Source organism: Mastigoproctus giganteus, chromosome 2, assembly GCF_048544385.1.
Source record: "Mastigoproctus giganteus isolate SK-2022 chromosome 2, ASM4854438v1, whole genome shotgun sequence".
NCBI lineage: Eukaryota > Metazoa > Arthropoda > Arachnida > Uropygi > Thelyphonidae > Mastigoproctus > Mastigoproctus giganteus.
The window spans coordinates 241,598,527-241,618,615 of NC_143576.1; the positions used below are offsets into that span (position 1 = coordinate 241,598,527).

Genomic DNA, 20,089 nt, shown 5'->3' on the forward strand with positions numbered 1-20,089 from the left:
AAACAGTCTCTCCTATTAACAAGCACAGGCCACCCTGAGAAAAATTCTACCCCATGAGCCCTGCACAACTCCCCAGAGATATAAACCACATTAAGGCAAATCTAAGTAATACAACAATGAATACAAAGATTTATTAGTTCGCATTACCCCCTATTTCACTTCTTTGGGTCAAATGTATCCATTCCATGCAACTCAACAGGGAATGGCTGTAGTTTTGAAGTGATAGCGTGGATTTATCAGCAGCTGCAAACCACAACATTCACCATCCTATTGTGTCATTGGTAGCTGGTCCAAGAGCTATCCACCATCTCTGGTCAGATTAGCAAGGATGACTTTATAATTTCCTGTAAGAACACAGGAAATTATAAATTCAGTCAACAAAAAATTATAAACTGAGAGGTTCTGGGAGTCATTACTGGTTCTTTCCCACCTCCCCAATCATGCTATTGTAAAGAAATCAAACATTAGGAATGACAAAATTAATATCATGAAACAATGCGAAACAGCTGTGTAACCCTTTTGAAAAATAAACTTTTCTAAAGGCATATACAATCAAATAACATAAGATCTACTTACTCCTTCAATAAATGTTTTGGAAAGCTTGCTTTTGGTTTATTTTCATTTGATCGACCTGGGATTTCCAACACAATATCATGTGTAGATAATTCAGAATGTTCTTCATCTTGAGAAACCACCATTTCTGGGGACTTCAGAGAATTAGCTGAGGACTTCAAAGTTGATAATATATTGCTTACAATGGATTCTATTTCATTTTGTGCCTAAAAAATATAAAAGAAAAAAATAATAAAACTATGAATATTGTAAATGACAGCTGGACATACCCTTTTACTCTTTGAGAAAATTTAGTAGTTAACACACCAACAAAAAAAAAAAAAAAAAAAAAAAAGAGTTTTTGTCTATAACGGTATATATGTTACAAAGAGAGCGCTAGCACTCTCTGCCTTCAAAATGAGTTGCCTTGACACTTCAAATAAACTACTTCGTTTATTTGATGTAACATTGTACTACTCAAAAGCCTTTGAATAGTACAATGTACACTTCTTTTCTTCTGAATCCTGATTCTGTACAAATTGAGATGTGTACAGAACCAGGATTCAGAAGATAAGTAATGTCAGCAGCAAAAGACAAAGCCTGACTTTTTTTGATGTACAGGAAGCAATGTTTGACATGCTTATTTCAATCAAGGTTACAGATCAGCATTAGCATTAGTAGAGGCTTACGATGCAAAAAAGCAAGCTTATGCAGTATCAGCCAAAGGAAAAAAAAAAAAAAAAAACACGATCTGATTTCACCACTTTGTTCCAAATATTTAAATTTATTTAGGCTATCAACTTCCACAACAAAAGATGGAAGTCTGTTCCACCAATCAACTACCCGCTGGCTAAAGGAAAACTTGAACACATCTATCCTACAACTGTCTTTCCTCAATTTGAATTTATACCCTCTCAGGCGATTATTCTGAGCAAGAGGAAGAATCCTATCAGCATTGAGCATGTTCAAACCATTCAAGGCTTTATACACCTCAATCAGATCACCTCGCAGGTGCCTAGTCTCCAAATACTGTAATCTGCAAACACAAGACTTTCTTCGTAAGAGCAACCCCTGGTTCCATTCACTAATCTTGTTGCCCTTCTCTGTACTCGTTCCAACAGCTCTACATCCTTCTTAAAATGAGGCCTCCAGACCTGTATACAGTACTCAAGGTGTGGCTTGACCATTGCCTTATGCAAGGGGATAATCACCTCCTTATCCCTGCTAGAAAAATTCCTGTATATCATTTACAAGATACCATGAGCTAATCTTGCAGCCGTCTGCACTGCTCAGAAAACTTCATATTTGCCTGCACAATTACCCCTAGGTCCTTTTCATTCTCTACCACTGTCAGTGTAGTACCACAGAGTTGATACGTTACTCTGGAGTTATTCCTTCCCATATGTAGTACTTTACATTTGTCAATGTTAAACTTCATTTGCCACCTCTCAGCCCACCTGCTCAACTTTTATAGATCCTGTTGCAGCAGCGTACTGTCATTTGTGTAATTAACAACCCTGCTAAACTTCGTATCATCTGCAAACTTGGACATTAAGCCTGAGATACCATCATCAATATCATTTATAAATACAGAAAACAATGGACCCAACACTGAACCCTGAGGGACTCCACTAATAACATTAGTCCACAAAGAGCAGTGTCCATTGATTACCACTCTCTGTCTTCTCCAACTCAACCATCCCTTTATCCATAGCAGCAATTTGCCTCCAATGCCCCACTGCTCCAATTTGGGCAGCAGTCTTCCATGTGCAACAGTATCAAAAGCCTTTCTAAGATCCAAATATATGATATCAAAGTTATTCCCTGCATCCAGTTTCTTTGTGACCACAACATAATATCCAATAAAATCGGTAAGACAAGACTTCCCCTTAACAAAACCATGCTGTGTCCGAGCTATAACTGAAGTCTTGTCTAGATGATCCTGCAATGCTTCTTTAACCAGTGCCTCCATTAATTTCCATGGAAACAGAAGTTAAACTAACAGGTCTATAATTACCTGTGTTGCCCTTTGATCCTCCTTTGTGAATTGGGGTCACATTTACACATCTCCAGTCCATGGATACCTCTCCTGAGTCCAAGTAAGCTGTCATAATTATGGCTAAGGGTTTGCTTACTTCCTTTGCTCCCTCCTTTAATATAACTAGATAGATCCCATCCACCCCAGTGCCTTTTTTATGTTTATCTTCAACAATTTCTCCTCCACTTTCCTCTCAATTATTACAAAATCATGTAGATCACTGCCAGACTTTAATTCACCTCTGGCATTCCCCTCCCTGAATAACTCCTCCTGTGTGAATGTAGATGCAAAATACTCATTTAGTTTGTTAGCCATCTGAGCAGGATCATCAACAGTTGAACCATCAATATCCAGTGGACCAATTTGATTCATCCCTTTCCTTCAGGAGTTTACATAGGTAAAGAACTCTTTGCTGTTTTCTTTTGCATACTTTGCCAAACATTTCCCATAATTTGCCTTTGCCTTCCTAATCTCCTTTGAGACTTGGTTACAGACCAGCTTATATCTATCATAGGCTTCCACGGCACCCATTAATTTATATGTATCCCATGCATTTTTCTTCTCTGCCATATGTCTCATTAGTTCATCTGACATCCATTTAGGCCTGAACAAGATTTCTTAGTTGGTACGTAAAGCCTAGTAGCCTCCAAGATTAATTCTTTGAATGGCTCCTATTTTGAATTTGCTGTTGGTAACATCATCAGTTGGTCCCACCGTACAGAATTTAAATACTGTTTCAGACCACCGTAATCATCTTTATGTAAGCAAAAACCCTTCCCTTTACCCCTAAATCCCACTTCAGCACACTGTGATCACTGCCACCTAGTGGTTCCTTTATCTGCAGATTCTTAATGCATGAAGAATCACTACTCATAATTAAATCAAGAATATTACTCCCTCTAGTTGCCTCCATAACATGCTGATGTAGAAAACAATCTTCCAATAAATCCACAAAAGCCTTGCTAGTGTGTGAGTGACCAACCCACAAATTCTAGTCAATATCTGGGAAATTAAAATCCCCCATTATAAGACACTCTAATTTACTTGTGTACTCTATTTCTCTGCACAATTGCTCCATTATACTCATCAGATTCATTAGGCCTATAACACACACCTACTGTCATTTTTCCTTTCCCAGTGCTTATGTCACACCAAACAGACTCAACATTGCATTGTCCACCAACATCAATTGGATGCACTTCCTTAGATTTTGTGTGTTTCTTAACTAACAGCATAACCCCTCCTCCCTTTCTGCCCTCTCCTGTCCTGTCTATCCTTCCTGTACACATTGTACCCCCCAAATTCCAGTTCTGCACTGCTTATTATGTCTGTGTGACACCATGTCTCTGATATCCCAACAATATCTGCCTTTGATGTCTTGACTAGCACTTCAAGCTCATCAAATTTATTAACTATACTCCTAGCATTGGTGTACATGCACCTGTTTCTACTCTTAGTTACCCTAACACAGCCTATGTATTTACTTGTTCCACTATGACACCCAGCAGTCCTGGAAATTCCCATTGCCTTGCTTTCCAGGCTGCTGCTTAATTGCATTTCAATAGAAGTAGTGAAAGAATCACCTTTACCTCTGCCAGCGGCTACTGTTAATCTATTAGTCCGTGTATCCCCCCAAGCTAGCAGTTTTCCGACCCACCAAACTCTGCCTCGATAGCATCAGCAAATATTCTTGCACCCTTTCTATTTAAGTGTATCCCATCCCTGTAGAAGTAGTCTCTCCTGTTAACAAGCACAGACCAGGCTGAGAAATATTCTACCCCTTGAGCCTTGCACAATCTTTCTAGGGCTGAATTGATTGACAAGGCTCTCATCATGTTTCAAATTCACTTTCAGACACTTTCAAATTCAACCCTAACTCACGCCTTTTTTCCAGCATTGTCTTGTACTTGTCAAGTAATTCTGCCAGTCTCCTACTCTTAATATCATTAGTGCCAACATGTACAACAATATCACCCTTTGTGCCCTTAAAAGATGATATCTGCTCTACAATGTCATCAACGTCTTTGCCCCTGGCAGACATACCCTGGTCCTGTTCCATCTATCCTTTTTTGCACAATATGTTCCCCATTTCTCTGACAATAGAGTCATCTACAACAACTAGTTCCTTTGGGACCAGCGCATTCTGCCTTGGGGATTGCCGCTGTGTTGCATGATGTTCAAGTGCAAGCTCTGTCACTGATGTGGACAGCTGAGAGCTTGATGGGCCCCTCAATTTAAATCCTTCGAGGACATCCACCCTGTCCTTCAAGCTCTCATATAAGCCCATAACAATGCTGAGTTGGCGCCTGATTTCCTCGCACTCCTTACATCGTGCATACACAAAGACATTCCCCTTGGCAATATCATGTCCTGTTGCTGATTGTTCCACAAACATCAAACAAGCAGTGCATTTCAATGGACTGTGATTCAGAGGACAACTGTCCATCTCAGTTCTCCCCTGAGCCACAGCACTTCCATTAATTTGAGCCTTTTGCTTTGCTGGTCTGGTCTGAGTCATGATTTCTATTCAAGTTCAATAAAATTCCAATACAAAATATAACCCTAAACTTATATCCCAATGCAGTTATAACAATATATATATATGTATTCGGTATCGAATGTTATCTCCGAGTTACATTATATGAGTTTCTTATCCCCTGTCAACTTATACAGGGTTATTCAAAATGAAGTCCGGGGTTTCAGAATTTTTTTTTTTGGGAAAGCATGTGTCATAATCATTTGTAGCCATCTTGAAAGAACGTATAATATCTCAAGTTTCGTTCCCACACTCACGATGTTCGGTATGCTGCACGGCTAACCACCAGATGGCGTTGGACGCATGCCGCCGTGCAGTCGTTTGTTTGCCTGTGATGCCAGTTCTGCTCTGTTGCGACATGGCTTCGGAATGTAATGAGAAAGCTTTTACTGTGTTGGAGTTTCATGTAAGTAAATCTGTTACCGTTGTGCAATGCCACTTTGCTGACAGAGTGATTTTTTCTGATGAATCGACCTTCCATTTGTCGGGGAAAGTGAATAAGCAGAATGTGTGATTTTGGGTGATTTCAGTGCGATTTCACTAAAGGCTCTCATATTGAACATTTATGAGTTACGTAAAAAAACTTCATTACTATACTTGCATTCTGGAAATATTTCTTTCTTCCTATGTCTGCTCATGTGTGTACAGGAATTGTTTGAAACCCCGGACTTCATTTTGAATAACCCTGTATGTATTAATTTATGATGTTAAGTTTGTAAAAACTAGGTCACTATATTTATTTAGTTAAAGTACAATTGAATTGTACTTTAACTTATTAAATTTATTAATAAGTTAATTTATTAATTTATTAATCTTATTAAATTTCATTTAATAAGATTAATAAATTTTACTGAATAATTGATACTACTATACTCGCTATCTAGTTTTCCATTAAACCTTACACTAGCACACGTATCGTATAACAATGGCGGAAAGTTACGAATGGTTAATCTACCGACATGAGGTATTATTTACTTTCCAAATCGCGCTATCTAAATTCAAAATAAACCACGGAGCTTGACTAGGTCTATAAGCTATTTATAGAAAATAATTTAATCTAACAATTAAGTCAATAAAGCGGCTAAGTATAATTAAAAACTTTTCGTTTGCAGGAGCTGCAAAACCTGCCCACACATGGATTTGATATCCTTACCGATACTAAGTAATAAACTATAAAATCTCTATCTAAATACAATTTAAACTAAAGTATTGTTACTAGGAATATAAAGCAACTCTAAAAAATAAATTAATATGCCAATTTTTTTTTTTTTTTGGCTGATGCTGCATAAGCTTGCTTTCTTGCATCAAATGCCTCTACTAATGCTAATGCTAAGATGGGCAAGTATTGTTATAATGCTAATGCTAATTTAAGTCAATAAAAAAGCAAAAACTTCTCTATTTGCTGGAGCTGTAAAAACTTCGCCTGTTCACGTATACTCTCGCACCCACTCTCTCCGACCAATCTGATTCATCCCCTTCTGGGGATGAATCAGAATTTAAATAAGTAAAGTTTTTAGAGTTTACATAAGTAAAGAAGTCTTGGCTGTTTTAGTCTTTGTTTTCTTTGTTTTAAAGATTTCTAATAATCTGTCTTTGCCTGCCTAACCTCCTTTGTGACTTGATTACAGACCACCTTATATTTATCATAGGCTTCTGTGTCACCTGATAATCTATATATGTATCCCATTCATTTTTCTTCTCTGCCATGTGTCTCATTAGTTCATCTGACATCCATTTAGGCCTAAAACTTGAACAGTATTTCTTAGTTGGTATGAAAAGCATAGTAGCTTTCACGATTAATTCCTTGAATGCTTCTCATTTAGATTTTGTTGTTGGTAATGTCATCAGTTGGTCCCACTATATAGAATTTAAAAACTGTCTGAGACCACTGTAGTCACCTTTATGAAAGTAAAAACCCTTCCCTTTACCCCTGATGGTAGTTAACATCTTTAAGTAAATCCCACATCAGTTCACTGTAATCACGGTCACCAAGTGGTTCCTTTAGTATTAGTATTTAGTATTAGTATTAGTAACGGCCGTATGGTGCAAGAAAGCCTATGGCTTATGCTGCACCAGCCAAAAAAAAAAAAAACAAAACAATGATAAAAACAAAAATTAAATAAATAAATAAATAATAATAATTAATAAATAAATAAAAATAATAAAATGAAATTAAAAATTAAATAAAAAGGAAATTAATCCTATCATCCTATGCGCTTCCCTTACCCGAAAGTACTATCCAGATGACCTTTGAATTTCCCCAAACTGTCGGCCTCTACCACCCATGAAGGCAACTTATTCCAGTAATTTATAACTCGCTGGCTAAAATAAAACTTCCTGCAGTCCAATCTAAACATTTCCCCGCGTAACTTGAATTTATGTCCCCTAGTTCTAGCATCATTTATAATCTTGAAAATTTTGTCCTCATTCATTTTACTGATGCCTCTCAGAGCCTTAAACACCTCAATCAAATCTCCTCTAAGGTGTCTAGTTTCCAAACTCTGCAACCCACATATTCGAAGTCTTTCTTCATAAGGACGCCCTTTTGCCGATCTCACCAGGCGAGTTACCCTTCTTTGCACCCTTTCAAGAAGCTCGATGTCTTTCTTTAGGTGCGGTCTCCATACTTGAACACAGTATTCCAAGTGTGGTCTAACATAGGCCTTATATAATGGGATTATCACGTCCCTATCTCTACTTGCAAAAGTTCGATAGATCATCGATAGGACACCATGGGCCTTCCTTGCAACCTGTTTACAATGCTCAGAGAATTTCATGTCTGACCGTATCGTAACACCCAAGTCCCTTTCCTCCAGTACTGGGTTTAGTTGAACTCCACCAAGTGAATAAGTTATTTTGGGATTACTGTTTCCCAGGTGTAATACCTTACACTTTGTTGGATTAAAGCACAGCTGCCATTTTTCTGACCATTCTTGAAGTCTATCTAGGTCTCTCTGAAGAAGCTCAGCTTGACAGTGATCATTAACTACTCTACCAATTTTAACATCATCCGCAAATTTAGACATCACGCCCTCTATCCCTTCATCAATGTCGTTTATGAAAATTAAAAACAACAGTGGTCCTAATACTGATCCTTGGGGAACCCCACTTCTTACATCAACCCAATCTGAGGAATAGCCATTTATCACAACCCTCTGCCTCCTGCCCTGAAGCCATCCTTCTATCCATCTAAGGATTTTCCCAGTGATTCCAACCTGTTCCAGCTTATAAAGCAACCGCTCATGTGGGACTGAGTCAAAAGCTTTGCTGAAATCTAAATAAACAATGTCGAAATTATTCCCTAAATCCAGCTCGTGAGTGACCCTTTCGAAATAGCGAACCAGATTTGTTAAACATGATTTTCCCTTTACAAAACCATGCTGAGTATCCTTGAGAATTTCAATTCGATCCAAATGATCCTGAATTCCACCCTTGATCAATGCCTCCATGATTTTCCCTACTACTGAAGTCAGACTGACAGGTCGATAATTTCCCACTTCACTTTTAGAGCCACCCTTATGTATGGGAGATACATTTGCACTTTTCCAATCCAAGGGAATCTCCCCAGAGTCTAGTGATGCTCGCATAACCAGCCTCAGTGGTTCAATGCACTCGCTTGCCGCCTCTCTCAAGATTATAGGGTATATTCCATCAATTCCAGGAGCCTTACTAGTCTGTAGGCTTGAAAGTTTTTTCATTAAATAATCTTGCGAAATTTCAATATCATTAATTACATATTTTTTAACTTCGCTCCCACAATTTCCCATTGCCACAAAAGGCTTTTCATTTGTAAATATCGATGCAAAATAACTGTTGAGTTCATCTGCAACGGCAGCTGGTGTATTTATTACTATCCCCTTTCCCTTACGTAAAGGTCCGATCTGGTTTGTCCTGCTCTTCTTGGCATTTATATATGTGAAGAATTCTTTATCCCCCCTCTTTGCTCTGTTTGCTAGTGATTTCTCATAAACTGCCTTTGCCTGTCGAACCTTTTCTGTGGCTCTATTACACATCACCTTGTAGCTGTTATAGGCTTCAGTACTTTTTATTGCTCTGTAACGTTTCCATGCCACCTTTTTCTGCTCAAGTAATGTGGCAACTTCACTATTCATCCAACTTGGAACCCTTCTCGTGGAGTATTTTTTTAATGGTATATACGCATTCAAGGCATCTTTGATTAATGTTTTAAAAGCGTACCACAGTTCAATTGTATTCATTCTCTGCGCGATATCTACCCAGTTAATAGAGGCCATGTAGTACCTTAAGGCGTCGTAATTTCCTTTTCTGAAATTAAAACCCATTCCTTTGCCTTTTACTTCTGCTACCTCTCTCGTCATCATCCACCGTAGAACTCCGTGATCACTTCCTGCTACTGGTTCCTCTACTGTCAGCCCTGTTATGTCATCTGATTCATGTGTGATGATGAGGTCTAGGATATTCTTTTCTCTAGTACTTTCCCTGACATGTTGATACAAATAACAGTCATCTAGTTGATTTAAAAATTTTGTTCCCCATGTCGAGTTTCCTTCCCATTTACTCCAATCAATTAGAGGCAAATTGAAATCACCCATAATAAGGCATTGACGCTTACTTGCCCATTCCATTTGCATGTAGAGGCTTTTGTCATAGTCTTCACAATCACCTGGTCTGTAGATTACGCCTACTCGCATTGTACCTTTGTTTCCAACTACCTCACACCATACAGACTCTATACTAGCATGTGACATGTCTGAATCTGGGAAAGCTATCGTCGCACTCAGGCTGCTTCTGATAAGAAGCATTACCCCACCACCCCTTCTATCTACTCTGTCCTTCCTAAATACATTATACAAGCCGTACTGAAACTCATCATCCCCAATTTCCGGGTGACACCACGTCTCCGTAAGCCCTATTATGTCCGCGTTACTTGTTTTAACCAGCAGTTCGAATTCGCTCATTTTATTGACGACACTTCTAACGTTACTGTATAAACAATTAAGATTTACTGTTCTTGTATATTTAACAACCCTAACTGCTTTATCTGCAGATCAGAAAAACATTTGTGCATAAAGGCAAGTAAGGCTCCTGGAGTTGATGGCATATACCCAGTAATTTTGAGGGAAGCTGCCAGGGAGAGTATTCAACCATTGAAGTTAATTATGGGGGCATCTTTGGACTCGGAAGAGATTCCTTTGGATTGGAGAAGTGCCAATGTATCACCAATACATAAATGCAGTTCTAAGGACAAAGTTGATAACTATTTTCCCTTCTGACTTCACTGGTAGGGAAAATCTTAGAAGCAGTGATAACAGTGTAATCCAGGGATATTTAGACAGATATGGCATTTTGAATAGCACACAACATGGTTTTGTTAATGGAAAATCATGTTTAATTAACTTAGAAGCTATTTTGATGCAGTTACTCATAAGTTGGATGTAAGGTACAATTTCAACATAATTTATTTGGATTTTAGCAAGGCATTTGACTCATTCCCTCATGAGAATTTATTGTATAAGGTGGAACATGTTAGGATTACTGGAAAAATTCTAAGTTGGCTTGATGGGTGGCTGCAGGGCAGAAGATAGAGTTGTGATTAATGGATATTCTTCAGATTGGTGTAACATCAGGATTGGGGTCTCTCGAGAATCAGTTCTTGGACCACTGTTATTTCTCATTTTCATAAATGACATCGACGAAGGGATAGAAAACATGATGTCAAAGTTTGCAGACAACAAAGATTGGTAGAATAGTTAAGATTGATGTATCAGCTCCTTCAGTTTTTGATTTGATTTGATTTTTTATGGCGCATTGGCAGCTAAGGCCATAATGCGCCAAGTCAAATTTTAAAACGCTACTAAACATTTTGATAGCCAAAGCTACCAGCTCCTTCAGGATGACTGGAACAGGCTTCAAGAATGGTCAGAAAAGTAGCAACCATGTAGCAACCAGAAAAATGCAAAGTTAAAAACAGTAGAAGAAGAAAGGGAGCTGGGAGTTATAATGTGCACAGCTATTCAGTTTTCTCAGCAGTGTAAATATGCAGTCAGGAAAGCCCATGGCATCCTATCGATGATTTATTGAACATTATCCTGTAGAGATATGGAGGTCATAGTCCCACTGGATAAGGCAGTTGTAAGACTACATTTGGAATACTGTGTTCAGGTATGGAGACCTCATCTGAAAAAAGACAATGAGCTTCTTGAAAGAGTCCAAAGACAGGCAACTCACACGGTGAGATCAGAAAAAGAGCAACCATATCAGGAAAGACAGATTATGTGGCCTACTGAGCTTGGTAACCAGGCACCTCAGAGGTGACCTGACTGTTATAGAGAATTCCAAAACTTGGGGCATAAATTAAAATTACACGGCAAGAGACTTATTATCATTAGTAGTGGCATATGATGCAAGAAAACAAGCTTATACAGCATTAGCCAAAAAAAAAAAAAAAAAACTTTTCCCATTTCATCTATCCATTCCCTCCAAACGTTTGTTGAATTCTTGCACAATAACAGTGTTATCAAGTAAACTGAAAATATGTATTGATCCCAGCCTGATTTGCTAAGAGAAATTTCCATTTCTTGCATATAACATCATTTCCATTGTTGTTATACGCCAGCTTTTGTTATGAAAATCAGTGGAACATAAAAGCAACTGTGATAACTACTCTCAGAATAAAAGATAAAACACATTTTTCTATCATATGTGTATGGGAATAATTATTTACTGATAATGCTATTTATATTAATATCCTTTAGTTTTTTGTGCCTTAAGATGTTAAGGGCTTTACTGATGTGATGGCGAAGATATGCTTTAGGAAAATGGTTGTTTATAAGTTTTTTGTATAATATCCTGATGCTATCAATAGCTGTTTCATTATTGCTGCAAATAGTTGCTATTCTGATGCTTTGCACTAGAATAACGTTGGCATGTACTCCTTTGGAAATATTGGAATTCCATTGTGTGAGGTTGACTATATTAAAGTTGAATGCATCACGTTAGTTGTACAGGTTGAATGATGGCTATGTTGTTCTTTAACTTAATATCCAGATCCAGGAAATTCCCATACACATCAAGTATGTATATAGTGTAAATACAATACACTAGACCTCTGTGGTGTCTTACAGTCTGGAAAACTCGTACCCATCAATTGGCCTAACACAGTGTATTAATCTTGTAATTATATTTAAAATTATATTTAAGCTTAACTTTATTTCATTATACCACTCATTTACACAACTGACCTTAAATACATGATGCACTCACTCCCAGACATAGGAACGGGTTTGCAACCCCAAACTACCCAAGCCCAACTACTTATCTCTACCATAATCATCTTTCTACTTTACTAGCCTCTAACTCCTATGTCCTGTGAGCCATTAGTATACCGAACACAACAGCGGGACTCTATTTTCTAACTTTACCCAATCTATTTTTCGCCTTAACAAAGTTTAGCTGCCTTCTACTGCTACTTTGTCAGCTATTATATTTCTTAACTATCCTGGGCAGTTTGGACATCATGCATTTAACCTAGCACATCATCACCACCCATTTCATTTCATTTCAATCAAAAACATGCACGATAATTTTTTAATGCTAGGAGCCACTAGCGTACCCACACATAAATATACTGGTAACCCGCTAACTCAGTCTTTTGGTCGGTTCTGCTAGTAACGGTAAGTCCCCGTCTATACCGATTTTCCTTACTTTTGGCTTTACATTTTTCATTTTCACAGCGTTTCACTTACTTCTGTAAGATCATCCATGATCTGTATGCAACACTTTTATTAGCACATTAACTTAATTTTTGCACATTCCAAATTTAAATTCAAAATTTGTAAATTACCACGTGGCTATTTCACACATGAACCTATGCATACAGAACATGTCGGAAACAGAAGTAAGAGTATTGCTGTCTTTTTCATGATTTCGGTGGATGACCTCTGAAGATGACACAAAAATTATGAAAAACACTGCAACGTTATTTTCACCTTGGTCGTTTTTTCAAAAAAATTTTTTGTATTTTTTCAATTTTTGCAATTCTTATCGTTTTATTTTCCGATTCATTCCCCCCCCCCTTCTTTCACAACATATATCGCTCCCAGGGTATATGGTATATTCATTAGTTTTAATTCTATACATAAAGCTCTTTAACACGTTCTACCTACAATATTTTATACTTAAAATATTTTTTATATATACATATATATATATATATATATACAGGGTGTCTCAAAAATATTGGTACAAACATTTAGGGGAGGCAGGTAACATCTAAAGGAATGTGAATCGCATAGGAACCCATAACCGGAAACGTCACGGGAAAGTAGTAGCAGAGGCACAAGAAGCAGAAATGACACAAGACAGTAATTAGTGGCAAACATTTATTTGACATAATATTAACAATGGAGTACGAGACGGATGCATTTCATGATGTTACAACAGATGCTCGAAAGTTCCACCATGAGACGCGATGCATGCATGACACCGACGCAGCACGGACTGGCGGACACGGTCGAACACACCTGGAGTTCCTTTGACAGTAGCAGCAGTGCAGACGAGTCTCGCCACGAGATCCATTTCCGTCTCCACAGGCGATTCATACACGATAGATTTGAGGGTCCCCACAGAAAGAAATCAAGGCTCAATAAATCAGGTGAGCGTGGGTGCCATGCAACGGGTCAACCCCAGCCAATCCATCGACGCCTAAAACGCCTGTTCAAATGGTCACAAACACACCTTCCATAATGGGCAGGTGCCCCGTCATGTTGAAACCAAATGTTGCATCTCACATTTGCTGGAACATCGTCAAGTAACCCTGGTAGAACTTGTTCAAGAAAGATCCGATATTTAGTGGAGTTCGTGCGGGATGGTAACAGGTATGAGCCAACTAAGCAGTCACTGACCATACCTGCCCACACATTTATTGCGAAGTGATGTTGTGCCACATGGGGGCGCACACTGTGTGGGCCCTCTGCTAATCCATACACTAGGTGCATGTCTGCCAGCTCACAGTTCGTATATCGATGCATGCTCTTCCTGCGGTGACTACTGCTTGAATGAGTAAACCAGAAATTTTCCCTCTTGCGAACTGATGAACAGCGCCGTGTATCGACTTACGGTGACGTTTCAGGTTATGGGTTCCTATGCAATTCACATTCCTTTAGATGTTACCTACCTCCCATAAATGTTTGTACCAATATTTTTGAGACACCCTGTATATAGTGTTATTACTACATAGGGATATAAGTTTAGTGTTATAATTTTAATTGTATTGAAATTAAATCGAAATTATGCTTCAGACCAGAGCAGCAAAGCAAAAGGCTCAAGGTAGTGGAAGTGCTGTGGCTCAGGGGAGACCTGAGGGGGGGGGGTTGCCCTCTGAATCAAAGCCTTTAGAAATGTACTGCTTGTTTGATGTTTGTGGATCTATCAGGAACTGGACATGATATTGCCAAGGAGAATGTCTTTGTGTGCACTCAATGTAAGGAGTGTGAGGATATTAGGTGCCAACTCAGCATTGCTATGGGCCTTTATGAGAGCTTAAAGAACAGGGGGAATTTTGTCGTCCATCTGCTGTGCATGAAAGACCACTACAAAGTCCATACGTTACAGTATGGTGTGGATTCACAGCAGAGTTTATAATCGGACCATTTTTCTTTGAAGAGTCTACACCTCATGGCACCGTAAAGTGTATGGTAGCTAGTGCACAGTACTGCACTCTTCTAAGAGATCATATTATTCCTGCTCTGCAAGAAAGGCAATGCTTGGAGACTGTAGTGTTCATGCAAGATGTGTGTTTTTTTTTTTTTTTTTTTTGGCTGATGCTGAATAAGCTTGCTTTCTTGCATCATATGCCTCTACTAATGCTAATGCTAAAAGATGGTGCCCCTCCCGACGTTGGTCGACAAGTGAAGGAACTGCTCCGTTCAACATTTGGAAATGATCACATCATTTCTAGACTTTCCACAGTTCTAGACAGCCCGATCACCAGATCTTAATCCCTGTGATTTCTGGCTATGGGGATAACTGAAAGACAGTTTACCGTGGCAACATACAGACGCTTGTCGATTTGAAAGCAAGCGTCAAACAGCATCCCCAAGGAGATGCTAAGTGAAACTGTGTCGCACACAGTCCTCTGTTTTCAGAATGTCATCTCAAGTGAAGGAAAGCACAGAATAATATCTGTAGATTTCTAAGTTCTAATATTAAAATCTAATCCTAAGTTAAGTATTCCATATCATATTTACAGTGCCAAGTTCTCCTCTGGTGGCAGAAATTTGAACTATTTTTTTTTTACTTCTACAAATCGCTTCCCCATACCCTAAATGACATACTCACTGATTTTCACAGTGATATCTCTAACCGTTTTGACACTAGGGTCTCCTGAATAGGGAAACTTATTTTATAACCACTCGGTATATATAAAACTAGTTTGAGGATTAAAGGGTTATGTCAGTGGTTCTCAAACTTTTCTTAACCAAGATACCCCCTGGAAATTTGGCAAGGTCATCAGGTAACCTCCTAAGATTATTGTAGGTACAGAATGTCATATGAACTAATGAGACTCATGGAAGAGAAGAAAAAATGCATGGAATGTATATAAATTATCAGGTGACACAGAAGCCTTTAATTTCGGATAATTTGATGCATCTTTTAGATTCTTCACATTCTTTCCCTCCCTAATTTTTCTATTTCTTACTTTCCTCTTCCTACTAGTTTTGGCTTTCTATCTGTTTGAATTTTTCTATCACTTTATTAATTCAAACTTAATTCAGACTTAACTATATATATAGTAATTTCAAATATAATTTTTTTAAAAGAAAGAAAAATAAGACAATAATTAAATGAGGAAATCTTACCTCATTAAAATTATCTCTAAATGTTTTGACTGCATTCATATGTGTAGATATAGATTCTTCAAGGCATATACATTTCACCATGGTTGCTTGTGCTGCACTATAAAGTAGCAATTTTAAAAAACTAAATTTATGCCAGCAAAAACATAATTAAAACTGTTTGCATATAAATATGTGCACAATGACAAATTTGCCTAATGCACATTGATATAATGCTATGATATATTTTTGTTGTATTTAATTCAGAAATATATTTCACTAATTTTTCATAAAAATATTGATCAGATAAACTACGATAGTAACACACATACCTCACCTTGAATCGGATTATATATTTATTTGTAAAATAATAAGAGAAGTTTACCTCAATATAGTATGTAGAACACTTCCATATGATACTCTCCAGAAATTAAAATTAAAAAATCACATTAGAGTAACAGATAATTAAAAATCAATTTAACATAATTAAAAATCAATTTAATGCAATTAAAAATAAGAAAATTAATTAAAAGAATTTAACAAAAAAAAATTGCAAAAATCGTTTTGCAATCTGTTTCGTTAAATTCTTTTAATTAATTTTCTTATTTTTAATTGCGTTAAATTGATTTTTAATTGTGTTAAATTGAGTTTTATTGTGTTAAATTGATTTTTAATTATTTGTTACTCTAATGTAAGTTTTTCGAAAATGGAAGTGTCCTACGTACTATATTGAGGTAAACTTCTCTTATTATTTTACAAATATTGTTATCAACGTAGAACATATTGAGCATTACAACTCTAGTTCATACTATCTAATTATATATTTATGTACATCAATAAGTTGAAGTCTGAAGTATAATGGTCTCTAAGAATAACGTTATATAATTTTTTTTTTTTCCACACAGCATGTAGAATTTACACGAAGTTTTGTAAATTAAAAGATAATTACTAACCTCTTTGTATAGGTATCCAATTAGTCAATTTTTGATGTATTTCTGATAATGTGTTATAATGCAATCATTATTGTAAAACATTTTTCACTCTTTATGCAATGTATATATTACAATGTTGTGGTCAGCTTCTTAAACATATTATGTGATAAGCATGAACATCCACATCAACATGAACAAAATACATGACATAACAGTCTTCCAGAAAAGATGCACTGCTGAATACATGTGAAGATGGAGTTAAATAGCAGGGTCCATGGAAAATGCCCTGTTGGACAAACTGAAATACCAGATTAGCCTTCAGCCAAAATGGCCTTCAAAACTGGTTCCGGCAACTACTTTACAAAGATGCCAGAACCAATTCACCTCCATTTCTCTTGTAGGAGAAATGGAGATGAACTCTGGCTGTTAACAATCAGAAAACATGCCTGAGAGGATTGAGAAAGGCCACCTTTGGTAGTCATACAGTCAAAGGTGGTCTTATTATCTATTAGATTTTTGAAATAAAATCCTTCTTTACATACATGTGTGTTTGAATACTTTTGGTCATATAGTGTATTTCTAAAGTTGGTGCACTGTTGCCATTTTGAGGATTAGTTTTCTCCAATTCAATAGAGATTTCTCATATTTGTAACAGAGAACTGAATATGAAAAACCCATCATTACATACAAACAATATTAATTTTCATAGGTTAAGTGGAAAAATTACACAAATATATAACCATATGTTACAACCCTTATCTGTGGTTCTTAACTGAGAAAAATATAATAATTTTAGATAAAGGTTACAGATTACATAGCAATAATGTTTATTTATTTAATAAAGATGCTGCTGCTGCTGCTTTATTTAAATATCAATAAATAAAGGAGAAGTAGCTTTCACTCAGTCATTCTTGAACTGAAAAAGGGCTATTTCTTGAAACAGGGCAGGAAGAAGTGGCCCATTGTCAGCTATTAGCTTTTTGTGCTGCTAATTTGGCTGAATGTCTGCATTGCATGGTATTGTTAACTGATGATGGAGTCTGGAAAGAGAGAAATGCTCCTTCTGGAAGAATTAGAAAACGAAGACAGCAAGTGGTGGGTATTATTATTTTCCCTCTTGTTTCTGTTTATAGGTGACAGAATAGAAATGCCAAAAATAATCCATTAAATCAGACTGCTGTTAGTAAACAGTACAATAAATCCTAGATGTTCAGCTAGGTTGGCAGCACTAAGAAGTAGCCAATAGAAAATGATCAGCCCCGCTCCCACTCAGGTTTGAGAAATAGCCATTGTTCAGTTCAGGAGAAATTCCAATATGTTTCCCGAGTACAGGAAACCCTCATTTTGCAACAGTTTGTTTTGCAACGATTCACAATAACAACGGTTTTGAAACAACAATGCCAAAAATACCAAAAAACTATAAAAAATTTGAAAAATGTGCAACTATAAATACTGGATATGATGTAAAGAAACAGCACAGCCAATCAGAGATGAGAGCTACCCCCATCTACCATCTAAGCCAATCAGGGATGTGGGTGTTGGAGATAAGAGGAGAGGAACACTCAGTTCGTTTGTTGGTGTACTATTGTTGGAACAGTATTGTACAGTGTCATTTTGTGAGTTTTAATTAAAAATTGTTAATTAAATTAAAAAGATAAGAGCTGCCATGTCTAGTAGAAGAAGCACAGCAAAGCCAAGTGAATGTAAAAATGTCGCTAAGAAGTTGCTTAGATCTATCACATTGGAAAAAAAGATGGAGGTAGTTCGCAGAATGGAAGATGGTCACACATATGTACCATAATGAAAAATGCAGATAAAATACAATAGTCAATGCAACATGCTATGACAGTAAGTGTGATGCAAGTGTGTTATAGGAGAAGTAAATTTCACTGTGGGTGGATGACTTAAATCAAAAAACATTCCATTAACTCATGCTGCTATTACTGATAAGGCAAAGTCAATTTTTGAAGGTCTTATGAAAAAAAGAGGGTGATGATGAGACATTTTTAGGTAGAATGGTTCATGCGATTTAAATCTCGAAGTAAGTGCCGCTGTGTAAAATTAAGTATTAAGTGGCAAGTGTAGATGCTAAGGCAGCTGCAGCATTTCCTGCAGAGTTTCAAGCCATTGTAGAGGAGGGCAATTATCCTCCTGATCTCATTTTTAATGTTGATGAGACCAGGCTTTATTGGAAGAAATTGCCAACACGAACCTTCATTGCCCATGAAGAGCAGGTTGCAGCAGGTTTCAAAGCTGCAAAGGACAGGCTAATGCTTCTTCTGGGTGCAAATGTCTCTGGCACTTTAAAACTAAAACCAATGTTGGTGTACCATTCACAGACACCGCATGCTCTCAAGAGCCTAAACAGAGCCATGTTGCCAGCCTACTAGAAACAGAGAATTGAGCACAGTAGGGCAAACTATTTTTGCCCTACTGTGTTCAGTTTTTGTCAAGAGAATGAGCTACCAGCCAAGGCTCTTCTACTCTTGGGCAATGCCCCTGGCCATCCTGAAAATCTTGCTAAAGTCAGAATATCTCTGGACGTCATTGTTGTTTACATCAACACAGCTTGGGAGGAAGTGTCAGTGAACTGTTTGGAGTGTGGCACAAACTTCTCCCCGATTTATGCATGACTTCACAGAATTAGAGCCAGTGGAGAATACTGTTGAAGACGTTAGCAGGCTGGTGAAAGAGGTGGGATTGGATGAAGGCTACAGCTGAAGATGTAACAGAGCTGTCGGATAGCCATGGACAGCAGCTTTCCAATATCTATGTAGATCTTTCCGAAATCTACAAATACAAGTCATCTACAGTGCATCCTTTCAGCCATGGCGACCTGCACTGATGAGCTCTGTGAGACTGACCATGACTTGGAGTGAAGTTCTAAAGTGAAAAGGAGCATAATTGTATCCATTGGCCCTTATTCTGAGATTTTCAAAGAAAGAAAGAGGAAATCTCGACAGTCAACACTGGATACTTTCTTCAAAAAAGGGAAGATCCTCAACCAGGGACCTCAACAAAGAAGTAAAATCTCTGAACTATGCCACTGTCAAAAAAGATCAATGCAGAGGCCTTACAGTGGCACTTACAAAAACTTTCGGACTGGGCTTCGAACATATCAAAGTAAATCTACAAAATTTAATTAAATTTAGTTTGGTTATTTTATACTGCATTACATTTAACTGATTTATATTCATAAAAATGATGTTTTTACATT

General features: G+C 37.4%; 1 protein-coding gene across 1 annotated transcript in view; it reads right to left on the minus strand.

Annotated features, from left to right (window-relative positions):
* The window catches only part of IKKepsilon (I-kappaB kinase epsilon), a 217,132-nt gene that overhangs the window by 24,915 nt on the left and 172,128 nt on the right, over positions 1 to 20,089 (minus strand). Inside the window, exons 17-18 of the mRNA XM_090369072.1 lie at positions 15,965 to 16,061; positions 577 to 779 (exon numbers count right to left, since the gene is read on the minus strand). Of these exons, the coding sequence (XP_090225198.1) occupies positions 577 to 779; positions 15,965 to 16,061 (300 nt within the window). The remainder of the gene's footprint in view (positions 1 to 576; positions 780 to 15,964; positions 16,062 to 20,089) is intronic.